Source organism: Patagioenas fasciata, chromosome 12, assembly GCF_037038585.1.
Source record: "Patagioenas fasciata isolate bPatFas1 chromosome 12, bPatFas1.hap1, whole genome shotgun sequence".
In the NCBI taxonomy this organism is placed as follows: domain Eukaryota; kingdom Metazoa; phylum Chordata; class Aves; order Columbiformes; family Columbidae; genus Patagioenas; species Patagioenas fasciata.
This window is the reverse complement of record NC_092531.1, coordinates 5,310,495-5,327,474: the sequence shown is the minus strand read 5'-3', so window position 1 is coordinate 5,327,474 and position 16,980 is coordinate 5,310,495. Positions and strand designations below refer to the sequence as shown.

General features: G+C 48.9%; 1 protein-coding gene across 1 annotated transcript in view; it reads right to left on the bottom strand.

Moving 5' to 3' along the window:
* Nucleotides 1-53: 53 nt before the first annotated feature.
* The window catches only part of ZNF592 (zinc finger protein 592), a 42,426-nt gene continuing 25,499 nt past the window's right edge, over nt 54-16,980 (bottom strand). Inside the window, exons 5-10 of the mRNA XM_065847080.2 lie at nt 12,860-13,036; nt 10,939-11,098; nt 8,415-8,693; nt 6,983-7,095; nt 3,529-3,664; nt 54-2,780 (exon numbers count right to left, since the gene is read on the bottom strand). Coding sequence (XP_065703152.2) covers nt 2,268-2,780; nt 3,529-3,664; nt 6,983-7,095; nt 8,415-8,693; nt 10,939-11,098; nt 12,860-13,036 — 1,378 coding nt within the window. The 3' untranslated portion in view covers nt 54-2,267. The remainder of the gene's footprint in view (nt 2,781-3,528; nt 3,665-6,982; nt 7,096-8,414; nt 8,694-10,938; nt 11,099-12,859; nt 13,037-16,980) is intronic.

Genomic DNA, 16,980 nt, shown 5'->3' with positions numbered 1-16,980 from the left:
CACCCCCCCGAGGGCGGCGGCCATGGCGGCCCGAGGGAAGAACGAGGCCCAGCCCGGCACCTTGGATGCGTTTATTGGCGATACTTCGAAGTAAACATCAGAGCAAAGGCACAGACGCCGCTGCGGGGTAAATAGAGACGTGACGGCTCGGGAGCGGCCCCTGCAGCCCGCCCTGCGCGCTCGGGCGGGCCTGGGCCGCCCACAGGTATCAAAAGTACAAAGAGTCCAAAGTGTTCGTATCAAAACACGTCGAGGAGGTGAGCGGGCCGAATGCGACAAGATAAATAGTTCTTAAATTAGTTAAACATCGTCATAGTAAACAATAACGAGCAGGGATCTGGCTCAATGTAATAAAAATAATGGCGGAGGAGATAATTATATTACACGAAGCGGGTGTGAGGCGGGGGAGTGAGTGAGAAATGAGTCAATATGACCACACGGAAAGAAACGGCTCCCAGGGCAGGAGTCACACTGGGCCGCGGCGGGAGGAGAGCTGAGGGCACCAACGCCAGAGCGGGTGATGGGCACCAGAGCTCCTGAGACACCAGAGTGGGTGATGGGCACCAGAGCTCCTGAGACACCAGAGTGGGTGATGGGCACCAGAGCTCCTGAGACACCAGAGCGTGTGATGGACATCAGAGCGTGTGATGGACACCAAAGCTCCTGAGACACCAGAGCGTGTGATGGACACCAGAGCTTGTGATGGACGCCAGAGCTTGTGATGGACACCAGAGCTTGTGATGGACATCAGAGCATGTGATGGACACCAGAGCTTGTGATGGACATCAGAGCGTGTGATGGACACCAGAGCTTGTGATGGACACCAGAGCTCCTGACCAAATGCCCTTGTGATGGACACCAGAGCTCCTGACAGACACCGGAGCTCCCGACGGAATGATTAGCCTCATGATGGACACCAGAGCTGGCGATGGACATGAGCTCCTGAGAGACCAGAGTTCCTGACCAGATGCCCTCGTGATGGGCACCAGAGCTCCTGAGAGACCAGAGTTCCTGACCAAATGCCCTCGTGATGGGCACCAGAGCTCCTGAGAGACCAGTGCTCCTGACCAAACACCCTCGCGATCAACACCAGAGCTTGCAATGGACACCAGAGCTCTTGACCAAACACCCTCGTGATGGACACCAGAACTCCCAACAGACACTGGAGCTCCTGATGGAACAAATGCTCTCGTGATGTACACCAGGGCTCCTGAGAGACACCAGGGGTCCCGACCAAATGCCCTTGTGATGGACACCAGAGCTCCCAATGGAACAAACACCAGAGCTCCCGCCAGATGCCAGCCCTGGTGATGGAACTCCAGGCCTCATGGTGCTGCAGGACGGCAGCTCCCACCATCCTCTCAGCGGCCGCGCTCCCCTCCTCACCACAGCAGCTCAATACCCGCCCACCGGGGAGCCCTGACACCGGCTGACACGGTCAGGGATGTTTTGGCTCCAGCCAGCACCACGAATGGGACGGGAGATGTTTTCCCCTTCCGGGGATGGCGCCAACCTGCCCCTCAGCTCTGCCCACCCCGGGACAGCGTCCAGCAGCACAACCCCACCGACAGGCGACACGTGGCTTTGAGCTGTGCTCACCCGAGAGGACGGGGGCTACAAAATTCTCTTTCAGGATGATTCAGGTCCAAGATATTTCATTAAATTGCCTTTTGGAAAACAAGGTGGTTATCTAGGCAATTAAAGAAAAATCAGCACAGCTCACAGCTCGAACCCATCCTGAGTCACGCAGGAGGCCCCGGATGGGCCAGCACGGTCCCGACAAGCGAGTTTTGCTGAGACGGCATCATGAGTGAAAATGAATAAAACAAAGACAGGATGGGAAGAGAGGAAAGCCATAAATAGAAGGAGAAAGAAAGCGAGATGGGGAAGGCGAGGCCGGGCCCCGGGCAGGGCTGAGGCGGCGCGCAGAGGAACAGAGCTCGTCTGAAGGGAACGGCAGCTGCAGAAAGTGCTCCTCGGTCCTCAGGAGCTGGACGAGCTCCAGCGAGGATTCTCGCCCTGCTTTCCCTTTTCACCTCTCTGGGCTGGCAGAGAGTTACCACTTAGGATGCAATGGCAGGGTTTGGTTGGTTTTGTTTTGTTTTTTTTCCTTTTTTAAATTTCCCTTACAAATAGAAGTTAACGGAAAGCCATGTCCACCCCAAGAAATCAACAGAATATTTCAAAGATTCGCCCCATCCCCACCCCGTCTTTTGAGTAAAAACCCCCCAACAAAACCCCCCCGACCAATCAAAAGGGGTTCTTTTTTAAGTCTTAAGAGACTTCGAATGATTGTTCTGCGAGGTGCTGTTGGGCCCCTCCACGCCGCACGTCTGACTGTGCTCACAAAGAGCTGAGTCACTTTTGCACTCTTTGTCTTTCGGGTTTTCTTCTTCCGCCGTAGTGTTCGTCTCGCCATTGTACCCCTTGTGTCCGTTCTCACCCCTCTCCCTTTGTAACTTCTGCCTTTCGTCTTCCTCCTCCTCTTCATCCTCTTCCTCCTCCTCCTCCTCATCTTTTACTTTATGGACGATGAAGAGGTGTCTGTTGAGGGAGATGTGCGAGGTGTAGCACAAGCCGCAGAACAAGCACTGGTAGGTGGAGCTGTCTGTCTTGTGCCGCGGGATGTGCTCCTGAAACTCGGCGCTGACGTCGGTGGCAAAGCCACATTTCGCGCATTTCCAGTGCGCTTTCAGTTTTTTGGCCGGCGGCGCGTCCGAACCCGCAACAGTCTGTGCCTGACCCAGCTCGTCCGCTGCCGTCTTCTTTGGAGATTTTGCCTTAAAAAAACACAAGATTCAAAAGTTACTTTATCGTTTGAGCCCGTGGAAGAACAAGTGCTAAATTCCACACCCTAAGGGTGAATGCGCGTTGTTTTTTTGATACAAACTACACAAAGAGACTCCAGGTTCCCTTACGGCATAAACGGGGGAGTCAGTCTGGGCTGGGATCCCTCAGTGCCAGGGTACAGCTGAATGATAAATTGTGGTGATAACAAAACCTCACATCTATTTTTTAAGTAAATGGAGTGATGAAGTGCAATCAGCCAACCCTCCAAACCAACTCAAAAGTAGCCGAACAGTTATATTTGCTGAAAAATGTGCTACTTGGGAGGAATGTGGTTCTCGTAGGTAGTGGATCTAATAAGTAATTTAAAACAGAAATCTTTGGTAACTAGCAGAAAAAACCCGGGAGAAACAGGAAAACTCTACCAGGCTCATGAACTGAGTGGCAGCGAAAACAGAGGTAAAACCAAACCTACGTTAGACCTGGTTACAAAGCAGACTGAGAAAAGGCCGGTAAAATACCGGGTTACACGTTCACGAATGTCTTGAATAATGCAAAATACGTTGCCCTGGTGCTGCTGCAGCTTCAGCTGCACTTTTGGTTCTGGCCCTGACGCTGACAGAGAAGCAACGTGGATGGAGCTGAGAGGAGGGGAAGGATCTGCCAGGGCTCGACGTGACACCCCCAGGGAACAGCTACTTGCCAGGTACGGTTATTTTGCAATGAAAATATATCAGTTACTTCTGCTGTGTCTCTCTCTGGAACTTTTGCTTTGGCCATCTGGGATAAGTCTGGGTTTTTGATGCCGTGCATGAGGCTGATGTGATTCTCCAGCATGAACGGCTGAGGAAACGTCTGATGTTCATCTGTGCAGTACCTGGGAAATACAAAAAGGAAAAGGAATCGTTAAAGCCCAGCTGTTCATTTCCATCCAAACAACAATTTGTTACGTGCCAAACCAACGGGTGTCACTGGAGACGGACGCCGGTGAGTGATGTACTGTTAGATTACCAAAATATGCAGCAAAACATCGTTTTAATAGTAAAATATTACCCCTGAGAGAAATCTAGAACGATTCAGAGATTATGGATGAATAAGAATGAAAGCAAGGCACGTCTTCTTGTAGTACGGCTCTCAATTTTAATAAATACGGGGCCTAGAGGAGATCAGGCCCACTGTAACACATGCTACGCAAGCACAAGATAAATAACCATGATGGGAAAAGCATGGGGGGGAAAATGACTACTGGATGAGAGACCTACACGGAGATGGACCCTACGGCTCGTCCAAAACCGAGGAGCCTGCAGCACAAGGCCACGTGTATCGTAACAGACTCAAAATCCTTACTAAACTGCTGGACTTCCAACTTTAATAACAATAATCTATGCAGAGGCCCTCACGAACGTATCATTTATATGTAATTATTCACGGTCAAACTAGGTAGGACTCAAGAGCTGCCAGAGAGCATGGTTGATGTTTCAAAAGACAAGAAGGGGACGTGCCAGCTGTCAACCTTCTCTCCCGATGACCGACGTCTACTGGAAATAAATGCCAGGTCTTGTAGAGATGTAACCCCCCGTGCAGCATGGTGAGGTACACAGAGGTGTCTGTGAGCAACGTGGAAACCCAAAATCGCCTTTGGGTCACATGGGATGGTCCAGCAGCTCCGCATCAACCCCAGCGATGAGGCTTCTCCGAGACGCGCAAATGGCAGCTGAAATGTGGGATGACAAGCAGGCGAGAGGAGACAAAGCATCTCTGGGCAACAAAGACTCCGTTTGAAAGGAGAGAAGAAGATTCCTATTGATCTTCCAGTAAAGAGATGGAAATTAAGCAACAGTCGGTAACGATGTAAAAATGTAGATGTGCTCATGGAATACTTCTGGTTTTGAACAGGAACCTCTTAGATGATGAATCAATATTTAATCGTGATGGAATTTTTCTTCCTTGTGGAGGAAAGATTAGAGCTTATTAAGGGGTATTTATCAAAAATAAACATGTTGAAAATCAGGCGTGCCAGGCAGTTTGTACTTAAGGCTTGGGAAATAAAAGCGAGTCCTCATCACAATGAATTATGAAAGAAAACACACAACACATGAGACTATTTTGCAATTTGTCCTAATTTAGAATTCTTTTCATGTGAGCAGGCGAAGACGCTTTCCTATCCTGAATTTCTTCAGTGAGAAGCTTGGTAGGGGGTGTTCAAGCAAGTCCCTCATCCCGCTCTCTCCCTACACACTTAGCAGAAGGCAGATAAGGGGAAATCACAGCTTGAAATGGTAGAAGCCAGAGGGAGGTCACCTACAAGACTGTGTCCTGGAGTCACAAAAATACTCGGTTGTCAGAAAAATGGCAGATTTTCCTCCCACCTCACTTGGAAATCCAGGAGAAGAGGGTGAGACAGAGTTAAAGCATCAAAACCCCTGAAAGAAATAACAGGTGAGACTGATATAAACTGTCTGGTGGGATGAAAAACAAGAGACCAGCAACTGAGGGAAAAGAAAAGGAGCAGCGGAGATGTGATGAGGGCAGAAAGGAGCCGAGATGTTGAGAGGGATGGGAGGAGAAGAGGAGGCTTAGAGGTGAGCTCAGCACTCTCTAGAACGACCTGAAGGGCAGTTCTAGCCAGGGGGGATTGGGCTCTTCTCCCAGGCAGTCAGCAATAGGACAAGGGGGCAGGGGCTTCAACTCTGCCAGGGGAAATTGAGGCTGGAGATGAGAAAGCAATTCTGTGCAGAGAGAGTGGTCAGCATTGGAATGGCTGCCCAGGGAGGTGCTGGACTCACCGGCCATGGAGGTTTGTAAACTGAGATTGGCCATGGCACTTAGTGCCGTGATCTGGTCAATGGACTGGAGTTGGACCAAGGGTTGGACTGGATGATCTCTGAGGGCTCTTCCAACCCAGTCCATTCTGTGATTCTGTGATTTGTGAGCAATGGTCACAGAGAATGTCTGGACAATCAAAGAGGGATCAGAGAGAAGACCTTGGATCCAAAGAAACAGCAGCTGCTGGAGACGCTGGGACGAGTATTTCAAGGAAGAAGAGCGCTGTGATTTCAGGAGTGATTAAAGAGAGCGTAACTGCTGCCCAATTAAGACTTCATCAACAGATTTCGAGAAGGAGCAACTGCAAGCTTGAGAACTGAACACAAACCCAATTCACTTGAATTTCTAGCTGGGTCTTCTCTGCTGTAAACATGAACCACAGACCCGTGGGTGAAGCTGCGGATCCACAACTCTGTGTTCTAAAAAATCATAGAAAAACGGGGCCCTGGGGCCTGCACAAGCTGGTGAGTCCTTGGGTGTTTCTATAGAAATCCTTCTTCCCAGCGAGGCCTTGTGTTCATTTTGATTTTGAAAACAGCTGGTTCAGAGAGAACAGATTTATACAAATCACCTGCACATAACTCCAAAGACCAACACCCACAAACTTAAAACAGAATGAAGCATCCTGGGAGTCAATATTTCATCCTCTCCAGAGGTTCCACGGCAGAGCTCAGATACAAGAAATTGAATGTTTAGACGTCCTGGCCAAAAAATGTGTCAGGAATGCATTCCTGTCATGCCCCAGTGGTGATGCCAATACTCTATCCATTTACTAAAAGCTATTGTGGCTCACGTGGCAGTGCAAAGAAATAAAGCACATGAGGGTTGCACTCTTCAGGACAGGCTTTTAGTAACTGAAGTGCAGTGAAGTGAGAGCACTCTCCTCAGAAACACTTGCATTAAACCAAAATTTGAGTGAAACGAAAAAATATCCCCCAGCATACAACCCTGCAAACTTCCAACGCAAATGTGCTGTAATTCTGTCTCAGAATGAGGTGGGAAACAAGTCTGCACGGTCACCTGTTGTACCATCTTTTCATGGGGAAGCTACAAGAGTGATGCATCACTACATCAACCACGAAGCAGCAAAGACTGGCCCAATATTCTATTGGCTGTTCCACAAGGGTGCGTGATACAAATCTCATCTGCACCTGCGGATCTCAAATCAAACCTTCCCCTAAGCTTCCAAAGTCAAAAGCAAGGACTTATTGTAGCCACCAGGTCTCTCACGTTTAACATCTCGTTCTCCCTTAGTAACTTGCAGCCCGGAGTGGACAGGAGCAGACAGGATCTATTACAAAGCGCTTCCAAAATTGAAGGATTAGCCTGTCCTTGAAAACAAAGTGGAAAAGTGGCGTTTGGTACGTACCAGCAAGTATAAACTTTCTTTGCTGTGTCGTGATTATTGCGGATGTGTCTGCGCAGGCTATTGGAGGCGTTAAACGAGCGTTCGCACTGTCGACAGGGATATCTCTTCATAGCCTGGCAGGAGAACAGAAAGATCCTTTAGCAACAGGGAGATGGATTCTAACGTTCCCATGCTCTTCATCTCAACCTCACCTCTCAGGTGCAAAAAAACCCACTGAGAATTTTGGGCTCCCACTTAGACTCAGCCCAACATTTGGCTAATATCAGCACTGGTCTTATAAAAACCAGGACTAGTTAAAGTATATGATTTTTTTGGTTTGTTTTTAATAGGAATTGCATTAGCTGCTTGACCTGTGCGTTCATTTCCCCACAGGCCCCTCTGCAGAATTAATTCACCCCGGTGTGAAGTACAAGCCAAATTACCTGTTTCTCTCCTCATAATTCAGCACAATAAAAGGGTGAGATGTTAAAAAGCATCACACAGTCCCACTTGTCATCCACATACGACATCCACGTCCCCCCACGCAGTTCTGCCCCATAACCAGCCTCCTCCTTTTCCTGCTGCCCTTCGTATAACCTCCGTGCATTCCATTTAAAATCTTCTGGGATTTGTTTAATGAATACATATATGTACTGAACTTAATTATTTGGCACATTTCCTGCTTCTATAGAACTTAAATGGGAAAATTCAGCATTCCCTCACCCCTGCCCCCATCTTCTCTTGGTACTTATTGAGTGGGACAATCCAGCCTTCCCCAATCAAGCTGGAAGGAATCAAAGACCACGATCCAGACTTCCACAGCCTCTGCCCATGGGACTCGAGAAGGGCGACTCAGTGTATCAAACAGGAAGTCCTGATGCCAAAGGACTAAGGAATCTGGCTGCGCGCATCACCTTGGCCTATGTTCTGCCAGTGAGCAAGGATTCGCTTGACAGAAGTAGGTCAATGCAACGCAACAAAATTGAGATGTACAGTTCTTACAACGGTCACTCTGTGTGCCGCATGAGTCTTTCACTCTTCCCTAGTTAGATGCAGCGGTATCTACCAAACAACAAAACATCAGTCGAGGAACTGTATGTCCCTTCTGTAACTGAGTGCAGGTAGTGAGATCAGACTGTTGAACCGGCAACTGGAAAGACACGACTTTCCATCCACTTACCGATGAGCCGAAGAAGCAGCCTGAGATGAGACGCAGTGCAAGAAGGAACAGCAAAGAGGATAAGGTGCGCAGGTTTAAAGCATACAACCAAGAACAGAAAATGTGCTTATAACAGGCTACATCATTTTGGTTTCGTTCAGGCCCTGAGCTCACTCCTCAGCGAGCCAGCCATCAGATTCTCATCTTCTTTTTGCCCCAAATATTAACGATTATCTGGCTCTTTTGCTAAAAATAACTTGTTACCCAGTTGAAGCGTTTCACCCGAGACCTTACCCTTCCGTGGTTTCTCTTCATGTGGGACACGTAGGTTTCCCGATCAGGGATCCACTGGGAACATTCCTTGCAAATCCAACCAGTTCTTCTCAGTCTGGACTTGGATTCGGGGTTGTGTCCTTCCACCCTCATGTCCTTCCTCGGCACAGGGGGGCGGGAAGTCCCGTTGGCGACCGACAGCTCCTTTGGTGGGGTATGAACCTGGTTCCTTGACGCCTTCTCAGATTTCTGGCGGAAATTGGAGAGCTCCTCAGGATTTTGGGGGACTCCGTGAACACCCTGGATAACAATAGAATCACACATAATATTTACATGTAATTCATATGATACAGCTTTATTTATAAATTAATAACATTCATTATTTAAATACATACTTCAAGCCCCCCACCCCTCAAAACAATGAGCTGATGTCTTGCTCCTGCAGGTTTTCCCATTTCCCCTTGAAGCGCTTTCCCCAAGAAACATGAAGCTTCTATTTATGTTTCCTGCACGACAACAGCAGCTCCTCGTGCTTCCTGTTTAACATTTTGGAGGAGCTCTGGTTCAACGGGGAAGATGTCATGGGAGAGAAATGTTAATTGTCATTATTTCAAGATCCAAAGCTCTAAAAACACAGAGTTTGGTGAGCTCTGAATGAAACGATTGCTGTTATCTCAGGGGCTCCAAAGCTGCTTCACCTTTTCTCAAGGGATGGCAAGAGACAACCTCTTGGCTTCTCCAAGTCTACGTTCTTCAATTCCACACCGTTTATTGCTATTTACATTTTCCGAGTTCAAAACTTGGCTCCTCACAAATACCAGCGAGCCTAAAGCCAGAAACCAGCCTTATAAGGAATATGTCTCCGGGCTCTTTGGTTGTTCAACAGGCTAAAATCCAAAGTCCCCCCAAAAAAGTTATTTTAACAAAGAAAATTGAACATAAGGAAAATAATCCATAAACTAAGAGCTGTGGGAAAGCAAAAGCAAGCAAAACAGCAACATACCAAAGAAACCTCAAGAAACTCTCCTAGGGACACCACCAGTGCATGCACACAAAAGGATAATTTAGAGGTTTAATTGTGTGCAATAATTAATAACGGGTAAAGTTTCAACACACGAAGGCCCCGGGCCTCGGGAAGCCTTTCTGTGGGTTACACACCAACCAAACTCAAAAACACGAGGTCCCGTCTGAGCAGCCCGTGCACTCTGCACCTGATGGGCCGGTGCGCGCGGCTCCGTCGCAGCATCGCCGGCTGTGGAGGGCGACACGAGCGCCGTGTTTTCTGTGCGCAGCCCGCGTCAGAACGCGTTACTCCAGCTCTCCCCTTCTCACACCGCGGGGAGTTGGGGGAAAAAGGAGCGGAGAAAAATAAACCGACTTCTCCGCAGAATCAGTAACAGGAACCAGACCTTCCAACTCCTACTCTTACGCTTTAACAACGGGAAGATGAGAAGGCATGTGGTTTCTTTATTTTGCACATCAGACAGCACCTCCTATAGTCTCTATATTGCAGAAAGGAGCAGGATCTGATAGGAGACGAGAGGGGTGCAATTATTAGAGCAAAAATTAGTGCAGTTCCTACCCTGCCACAGCCCAAACATCTGCTTCCCTTACCATCTCAAAGACCCGTTGATAGCCCAATACAGCCAAAATACACAAAATCCAGAAGTTTTGTAGTGGAGATGTCAGGGCACTGGGGCACAAACTGCTCCCTGGGGCTGGGAGCTGGAAATCAGCTGCAGCCAGTTGTGTATCTCAACTAAGCCTTGTCTTTGAGCATGGGGGTTGAATTCCGGTTTGAGGGTCCCAGCCTTAATCTCAGCTCAATTTTCCAAGCTATAATACAGGAAGATGAGCGTTCATCAACTTCACAGGAGCGTTTCGCATTTTCATGCATTACCACACCAAAGCATTTCCAGATTTGCAAGCTAAAGGGCAGTAAGACTTTGCAAGCCCTTGCTTTAGAACACCACCAAGAACCGTTCTGAGAGGATTTCCACGGTAGAGCTGTTAGATGCTGTACAGAGAACATACTGACTGAGAGAAAGGTGCGGCGCTCGCACACTGACGGGATAATCAGACCTGCAAGTCCTCACACGCATCCAGCTAAAAACCACCACCAAATGGACAATAACCGGCTTTTCATGTGTCTAAAAGAGCGATTTTTGCAGTGCTGATTGCAATATGAGCTGTTGCTGAGGGCGGAGAATACTTCTCCGTGTTTCCCAGTCGAAGATCAATCTCCCGCCCTGATTTAATCAGACCCTTGGGTTTAATATAGAACAGCTAAAAATCAAAAAGATTTACTCCTTGTCATAATGTAAAATTACATATAGATGAACGTAACCACCTGAATTACTACCAACTAACACAAAATACTCCACTGATGTTTCCAGATAATACTGCAAACCACTGTAATCCATTTTTCTACTAACGTGTTGCTCAAGAACCTTCCAATTCTTCAACCAATTTCCTCACGCAGCTGATGCGAACTGCGAGCTCCAAAAACAGGAGCTCGTACCAACAGGCGGCGGGAGTTACGTACCTTAACGTGCTGCATTAGCTGCTGTTTCTGCATATAGACCAGCTGACACTGCGGGCACTTAAACACCCCTACTAACAACTTGCTGGTGTTCTGCTCGAAGTGCTCTTGGAGCAGCTTCTTCTTGTTAAAGACCGTCTCGCAAGAGCATTTGTAGATCACCCTGGAATGATTCAAAACAAGGGAAACTCAGTCTCTCTGTGTTATCTCAAGAAGACAGCGGAAAAAGTTACCTCGGCAATTTCGGGAGGGCTGCACTCTCCGTGTGTTGTCAACACGCACCCAAGGACAGCTGAACCACCAGCGCAACTGGGAAGAACAACACAACGCCTCGGGGACATACCACAGCTTTCTAAATATAAGTTTACTTCTATGCATACGCTTAACTACCTACGTGTGCGTGTCGCTAAGCGCGGACAGACGGGAGCAAACTCGAAGTATCTTCACTTTCCATCCCACCTTTCCCCCGTTCCTCTCTTAACACACATATTTTCAGCACTAGATCAAACCTTGGAGGGGAAAGTGAAGGGTGGAAAAACCAGGAGGTTCCTCTCTAGTGATTTTTGGGAGTAACGCTCTGTGAGTGCCAGAGGCTGCGGCTGCTCTGGAACCATCTGCCAAGAGGTGCCAGGGTGGGCACTGCTGGATAAACAGGCGACTATTAAGAACCTTTTAGGGATCTGCTTTATCTGCTCTGGTGACCCTACTTTAGCAGGTGGGTTGGACTGGATGATCTCCAGAGGTTCCTTACAACCCCAACTGTTCTGTGATTCTGTGAAGAGCTGAATAGCTCTTCCCTGCCCAAGCTCTTCTCCTCCTACCCGGGAGACCACGTTCGTAGCGGGCAGAGCACGCTGTGGCTCGGAACGGACCCCCCAGCAGACAGATCTTCTCATAGGAGGAAAGAAACCAAAACCAGAAAAAAATATATACTCAGTATGTTCATCAGTGATTTGGGCGAGGGAATAGAGTGACTGTCAGCAAGTTACTGATGACACCAGGCTGGGAGGAGTGGCTGACACTGGAAGCTGTGCTGCCATAAGAGACCTGGACAGGCTGGAGAGTTGGGCAGGGAAAAATGTAATGAAATAGAACAAGGGCAAGTGTAGAGTCTTGAATGTGGGCAGGAACAACCCCAGGTTCCAGTGTAAGTTGGGGAATGACCTATTAGAGAGCAGTGTAGGGGAAAGGGACCTGGGGGTCCTGGGGACAGCAGGGTGAGCGTGAGCCAGCACTGGGCCCTTGTGGCCAGGAAGGCCAATGGGACCTGGGGTGGGTTAGAAGGGGGTGGTCAGTAGGTCAGAGAGGTTCTCCTGCCCCTCTGCTCTGCCCTGGGGAGACCACACCTGGAATACTGTGTCCAGTTGTGGCCCCTCAGTTCCAGAAGGACAGGGAACTGCTGCAGAGAGTCCAGCGCAGCCACCAAGATGCTGAAGGGAGTGGAGCATCTCCCGTGTGAGGAAAGGCTGAGGGAGCTGGGGCTCTGGAGCTGGAGAAGAGGAGACTGAGGGGGGACTCATTCCTGGGGATCAATATGGAAAGGGGCAGTGTCAAGAGGATGGAGCCAGGCTCTTCTGGGTGACAACCAGTGACAGGACAAGGGGCAATGGGTGCAAACTGGAACACAGGAGGTTCCACTGAAAGAGGAGAAGAAACTTGTTGGGGGTGAGGGTGTCAGAGCCTGGCCCAGGCTGCCCAGGGAGGTTGTGGAGTCTCCTTCTGTGCAGACATTCAAACCCGCCTGGACACCTTCCTGTGGAACCTCAGCTGGGTGTTCCTGCTCCATGGGGGGATTGCACTGGATGAGCTTTCCAGGTCCCCTCCCATCCCTGACATCCTGTGGTTCTGTGAAAATCATGAGGGAAAGGGGGAATCCTGGAGCTACCCAGCAAAGGAGAAGAAAAGCGAAAGCCACAGTACTTACTGAGTAGTCTTGTGAGGCTCTGCCGGGTGCTGGCTGCTCATGTGGGCCGTGGTGCTGTCAGCCGACTTGAAGGCCATGGGGCAGAAGGAACACTTGTGGAAGACTTCGCAGTGCTTCTCGTGGATGTGGACTTTGAGCAGGGCGAGGGTCATGAAGACGACTCCGCAATGGATGCACCTGGGGACACAGCAAGAAAGAGCCAAGTTACAGAGGTGAGCACCAGGTGGGACCTCTTTAGTCTCTTCAATAGCAACGTGGAAGAGTGAATGGGGGACACAATACAGGAATTCACAAACTGGGCAGATCCCAGAACTAGATGGCAGCGCCAAGCAAACAAGATCTATAGAAGAAGCCTTCCAAGATTAAAACAACCCAGAAAGAAGAAAGGAAGAGGCAGTTCAGCAAAATGCCATCTGTGAAAGCCAATTCCACCACAGGTACAAGTGAAGAACTAAAGTAAAGGTTTTTGTTAAGATCTCTGCATAGCAAGAAGAAGGAGAAATGCCAGTTGGTCCCCAGTACAAACCAAACAGGAAATCTTCAGTTACCATGTACTATTGCTTCTCTTACTCCACTAAGCGCTAGAAAATAACGACAGTGACAGCAAAGATACTCAAAACAGCAACAGAATCACCCAAGGAACTGATTAAGCTCATTAAAATCATTAAGACACAGGTGTTGCCTGGAAAGCGCTTGTCTGGGATCTGGGGGGATGCTCCGGGAGGAGAAATAAAGAGCAGCAGAAGTTGCGTGTGGAGCCAGGAGGATGCGGGACGCTCCAGGGATCTCCCCCTCGGTGAGCCCGCAGCTAAGCCGCCCTGAAAACACCGTTTTCCTTCTTGCTGAGGTTTGCCCTTTGCCTGTGGCGCTAATTAGGGCTTGTGCCGCGGCGCGGACGCCGCCGTGGCAGATGGAGCGCAGCTATGGAGCTGCTGGAAGAGCTCCAAGCCCGTATCAAAACCAAAGAAGCCGTCGGACGATCCTTCCCTCCGACCCGGCCTCCCGACGGCGCTGAGGAAACGAGCCTGTGCTTTGAAGTTACACTTCAAAAGACGTTCGGCAGAAGCCAACCTCGAGGAGCCAAACCCCCAAAATATACACAGAAATGCTGTTTTGTGAAATGGAGAGAGGGAAGCGCTGGTGACAGCTGCTGTTGTCTTTGGGGACGCAGGAAAATACTCTGTTCAGGTGGCTCTGCCTTTGAGCCTTGTTCACGTGAGACAGGGAGAGATTTTCTATTACAGTAACACCGGGAACAGTGTTATTATGGAGGAATAAATTCCCAGGTAAAGATGAAAGAACAAATGCTAATCCTGTCAGTAAAGCCTGGCTGGTATATCCAGGAATATCCAACAAGCTTCTTCCAGAAACACCCCTCAAACTTCCTAGAGCTGGTTCTGCGTTACGTTCAGTGAGTACTTCTTATACACTTAGGGATGAATTAAGTAGTAATTCAGGGTCAAATGATCACGAGTTAATTTGATTTACAGTAAACGGAAGTTTAACCAACAGCCACTTTTAATCAAGAATCCCAGTGCCAGGAGGATGGTTTTGATGAAGTAAACTAATTAGCAGAACAAAGTGGATGGAGGATGTCAGAAGCTTGCCATCTAACTCCTGCAAACTGCGAATTCCGCTGTGGTCTCCCTGGCACCAGGGAATCATTTGCCGGAGCAGCCTCTTGGCAGCCCCAGGGCAAGGAGGAGCAGAGTCAAAGTCCTGGAAAGCTCTTGTGAGAGAAGATAAAGCTACAAGATGTTGACTTAACCCTCGGAATGTTTCTTTTGCCGTCACCTTCCAGCCCCTCAGCTCTCCAGAGCAGGAAAACGGGAAAACAGCAGCGGGACAGCCAGAAGGTGCTCGGTCACACTTGGGAAGGAGCGTTTAGGACACGCTTGTTGATTTTAATTTTTACCTGCAGAACACCTTTCTCATTTTCAGTGTAAAATGGTGACAACCAATGATAGGACAAGGGGCAATGCGTACAAACTGGAACACAGGAGGTTCCACTTAAATCTGAGAAGAAACTTGTTGGGGGTGAGGGTGTCAGAGCCTGGCCCAGGCTGCCCAGGGAGGTTGTGGAGTCTCCTTCTGTGCAGACATTCAAACCCGCCTGGACACCTTCCTGTGGAACCTCAGCTGGGTGTTCCTGCTCCATGGGGGGATTGCACTGGATGAGCTTTCCAGGGCCCTTCCAACCCCTCACATTCTGGGATTCTGGGATTCTATGTAACTCAAAACAATCTTACTCCGAACGTCATTGAATGCATGGGGGTATCAGCAGAAAAGGACACAGAATAAGGACTGCTCACAAAACCAAACCCAAACCTATGCATCAGAAATTCAAGGAGAACAGGGATATAGTGAGAAGCGGCAAAAGTCGAGCTGATCCTGGGAAGGATTTAAAAGAACTCCTCGGCTTTTCAGCTCTTCGAGTAACAAAAGTGAAAGAAAAGAAGCCTCTCCGTGGCCGCAGGGCAGATGCCACGGATTATCTAGATATGGTTCTACAGTTCAGATTTATCTCTTTGGTTTTCGGCGATGCCGATGACATCGGCAGGACAAGGATGGCACGTTCACCCGTCTGCTGGACTCGCTTTTCACAGATGAGCCGGAGCAGATGCCAATTAGAGGAGAAGTTAAAGAAATTCAGCTTCTAGAGAAGCCTAAAAGATCCGTAAGTATCATTCTTGAGCTCTTAGTTTGGATCTTAGTAATGTCTCTGGCACAGAAAGCAGATATTTGCTAATGACACCGGTAGATGGATGGAAGCTCCTGTTGCTGACAAGGATTAAGGCATCGTGAAGATATTCCTGTCATACCCCTGCAATGAATAATGTGTTTAAAAATACCAGTAAAGAGTCAGGACCAAATTCTCGGTGAAGTCCAAAGAACTGCACTAAACCTGTGGTTAGTTTCTGACATCTACTCCATTCCCATTTTTCCATCTCAGGGAAAACATGTTTGTTTCTTTTTCCAGCTTTCCCCCTTCTCTCATTTTCAAACAGCCCGAGTATCGCAGCCACTTCATTTGCAATGGAATTAATTCTTTGTTGTGGGCTGTGCCCCCTCAAATCACATCCCACATCAAATAAACAATCTTATCTGTATATAATTAAATTCAGAATCAGTTTGTTATGCGTCTCTTGTCTTCACGGCTGAAAGAAAAAGCCCTTGAAAACCTAAGTGGGATTTCAGACCAAACCGCACAGCGGAGCTTCCTGAATTTGCAGACACCTCAACAGAACAGCTTCGAGAGCAGAAACTGCCCCGTTAATTTGAAATTTCAAAGTATCTAATGGCAATCAGAGAAAAACCAGAACTTCAAGGCATCTTAAAGGGCCAGCTCGTCTGTCACTCATCTCCCAAGCAAACCATATTAAGAGCTGTGCTGGGGCTGAGGTGACCTCAACACGCCGAGGAGGAAAGGTTTGTAGGGAAAAGTGATGTCTTTGATTAAAGCAACCAATTTGGTTGGAAAAAAGATGATGAACGTATATCCAGAACCTCAGGAGCCTTCCTCGGTCTGTCTGTCTCAGCTAACGAGGACTGTTTGGAGACTTGTAGGGGCACACGAGAAAATAATGTATGGCCTTGTGAATGCACACATCCCTCAGTCCATTAGAACTGACGCAGATCTTACAGAGATTTAGAGGATTAAGGTCTGCAATCTGTTTGCTGAAAATAAAAGCAGTGTAGGGGAAAGGGACCTGGGGACAGCAGGGTGACCATGAGCCAGCACTGGGCCCTTGTGGCCAGGAAGCCAATGGTACCTGGGGTGGGTTAGAAGGGGGTGGTCAGTAGGTCAGAGAGGTTCTCCTGCCCCTCTGCTCTGCCCTGGGGAGACCACACCTGGAATCTTGTGTCCAGTTGTGGCCCCTCAGTTCCAGAAGGACAGGGAACTGCTGCAGAGAGTCCAGCGCAGCCACCAAGATGCTGAAGGGAGTGGAGCATCTGCCGTGTGAGGAAAGGCTGAGGGAGCTGGGGCTCTGGAGCTGGACAAGAGGAGACTGACGGGGGACTCATTCATGGGGATCAATATGGAAAGGGGCAGTGTCAGGAGGATGGAGCCAGGCTCTTCTGGGTGACAACCAGTGACAGGACAAGGGGCAATGGGTGCA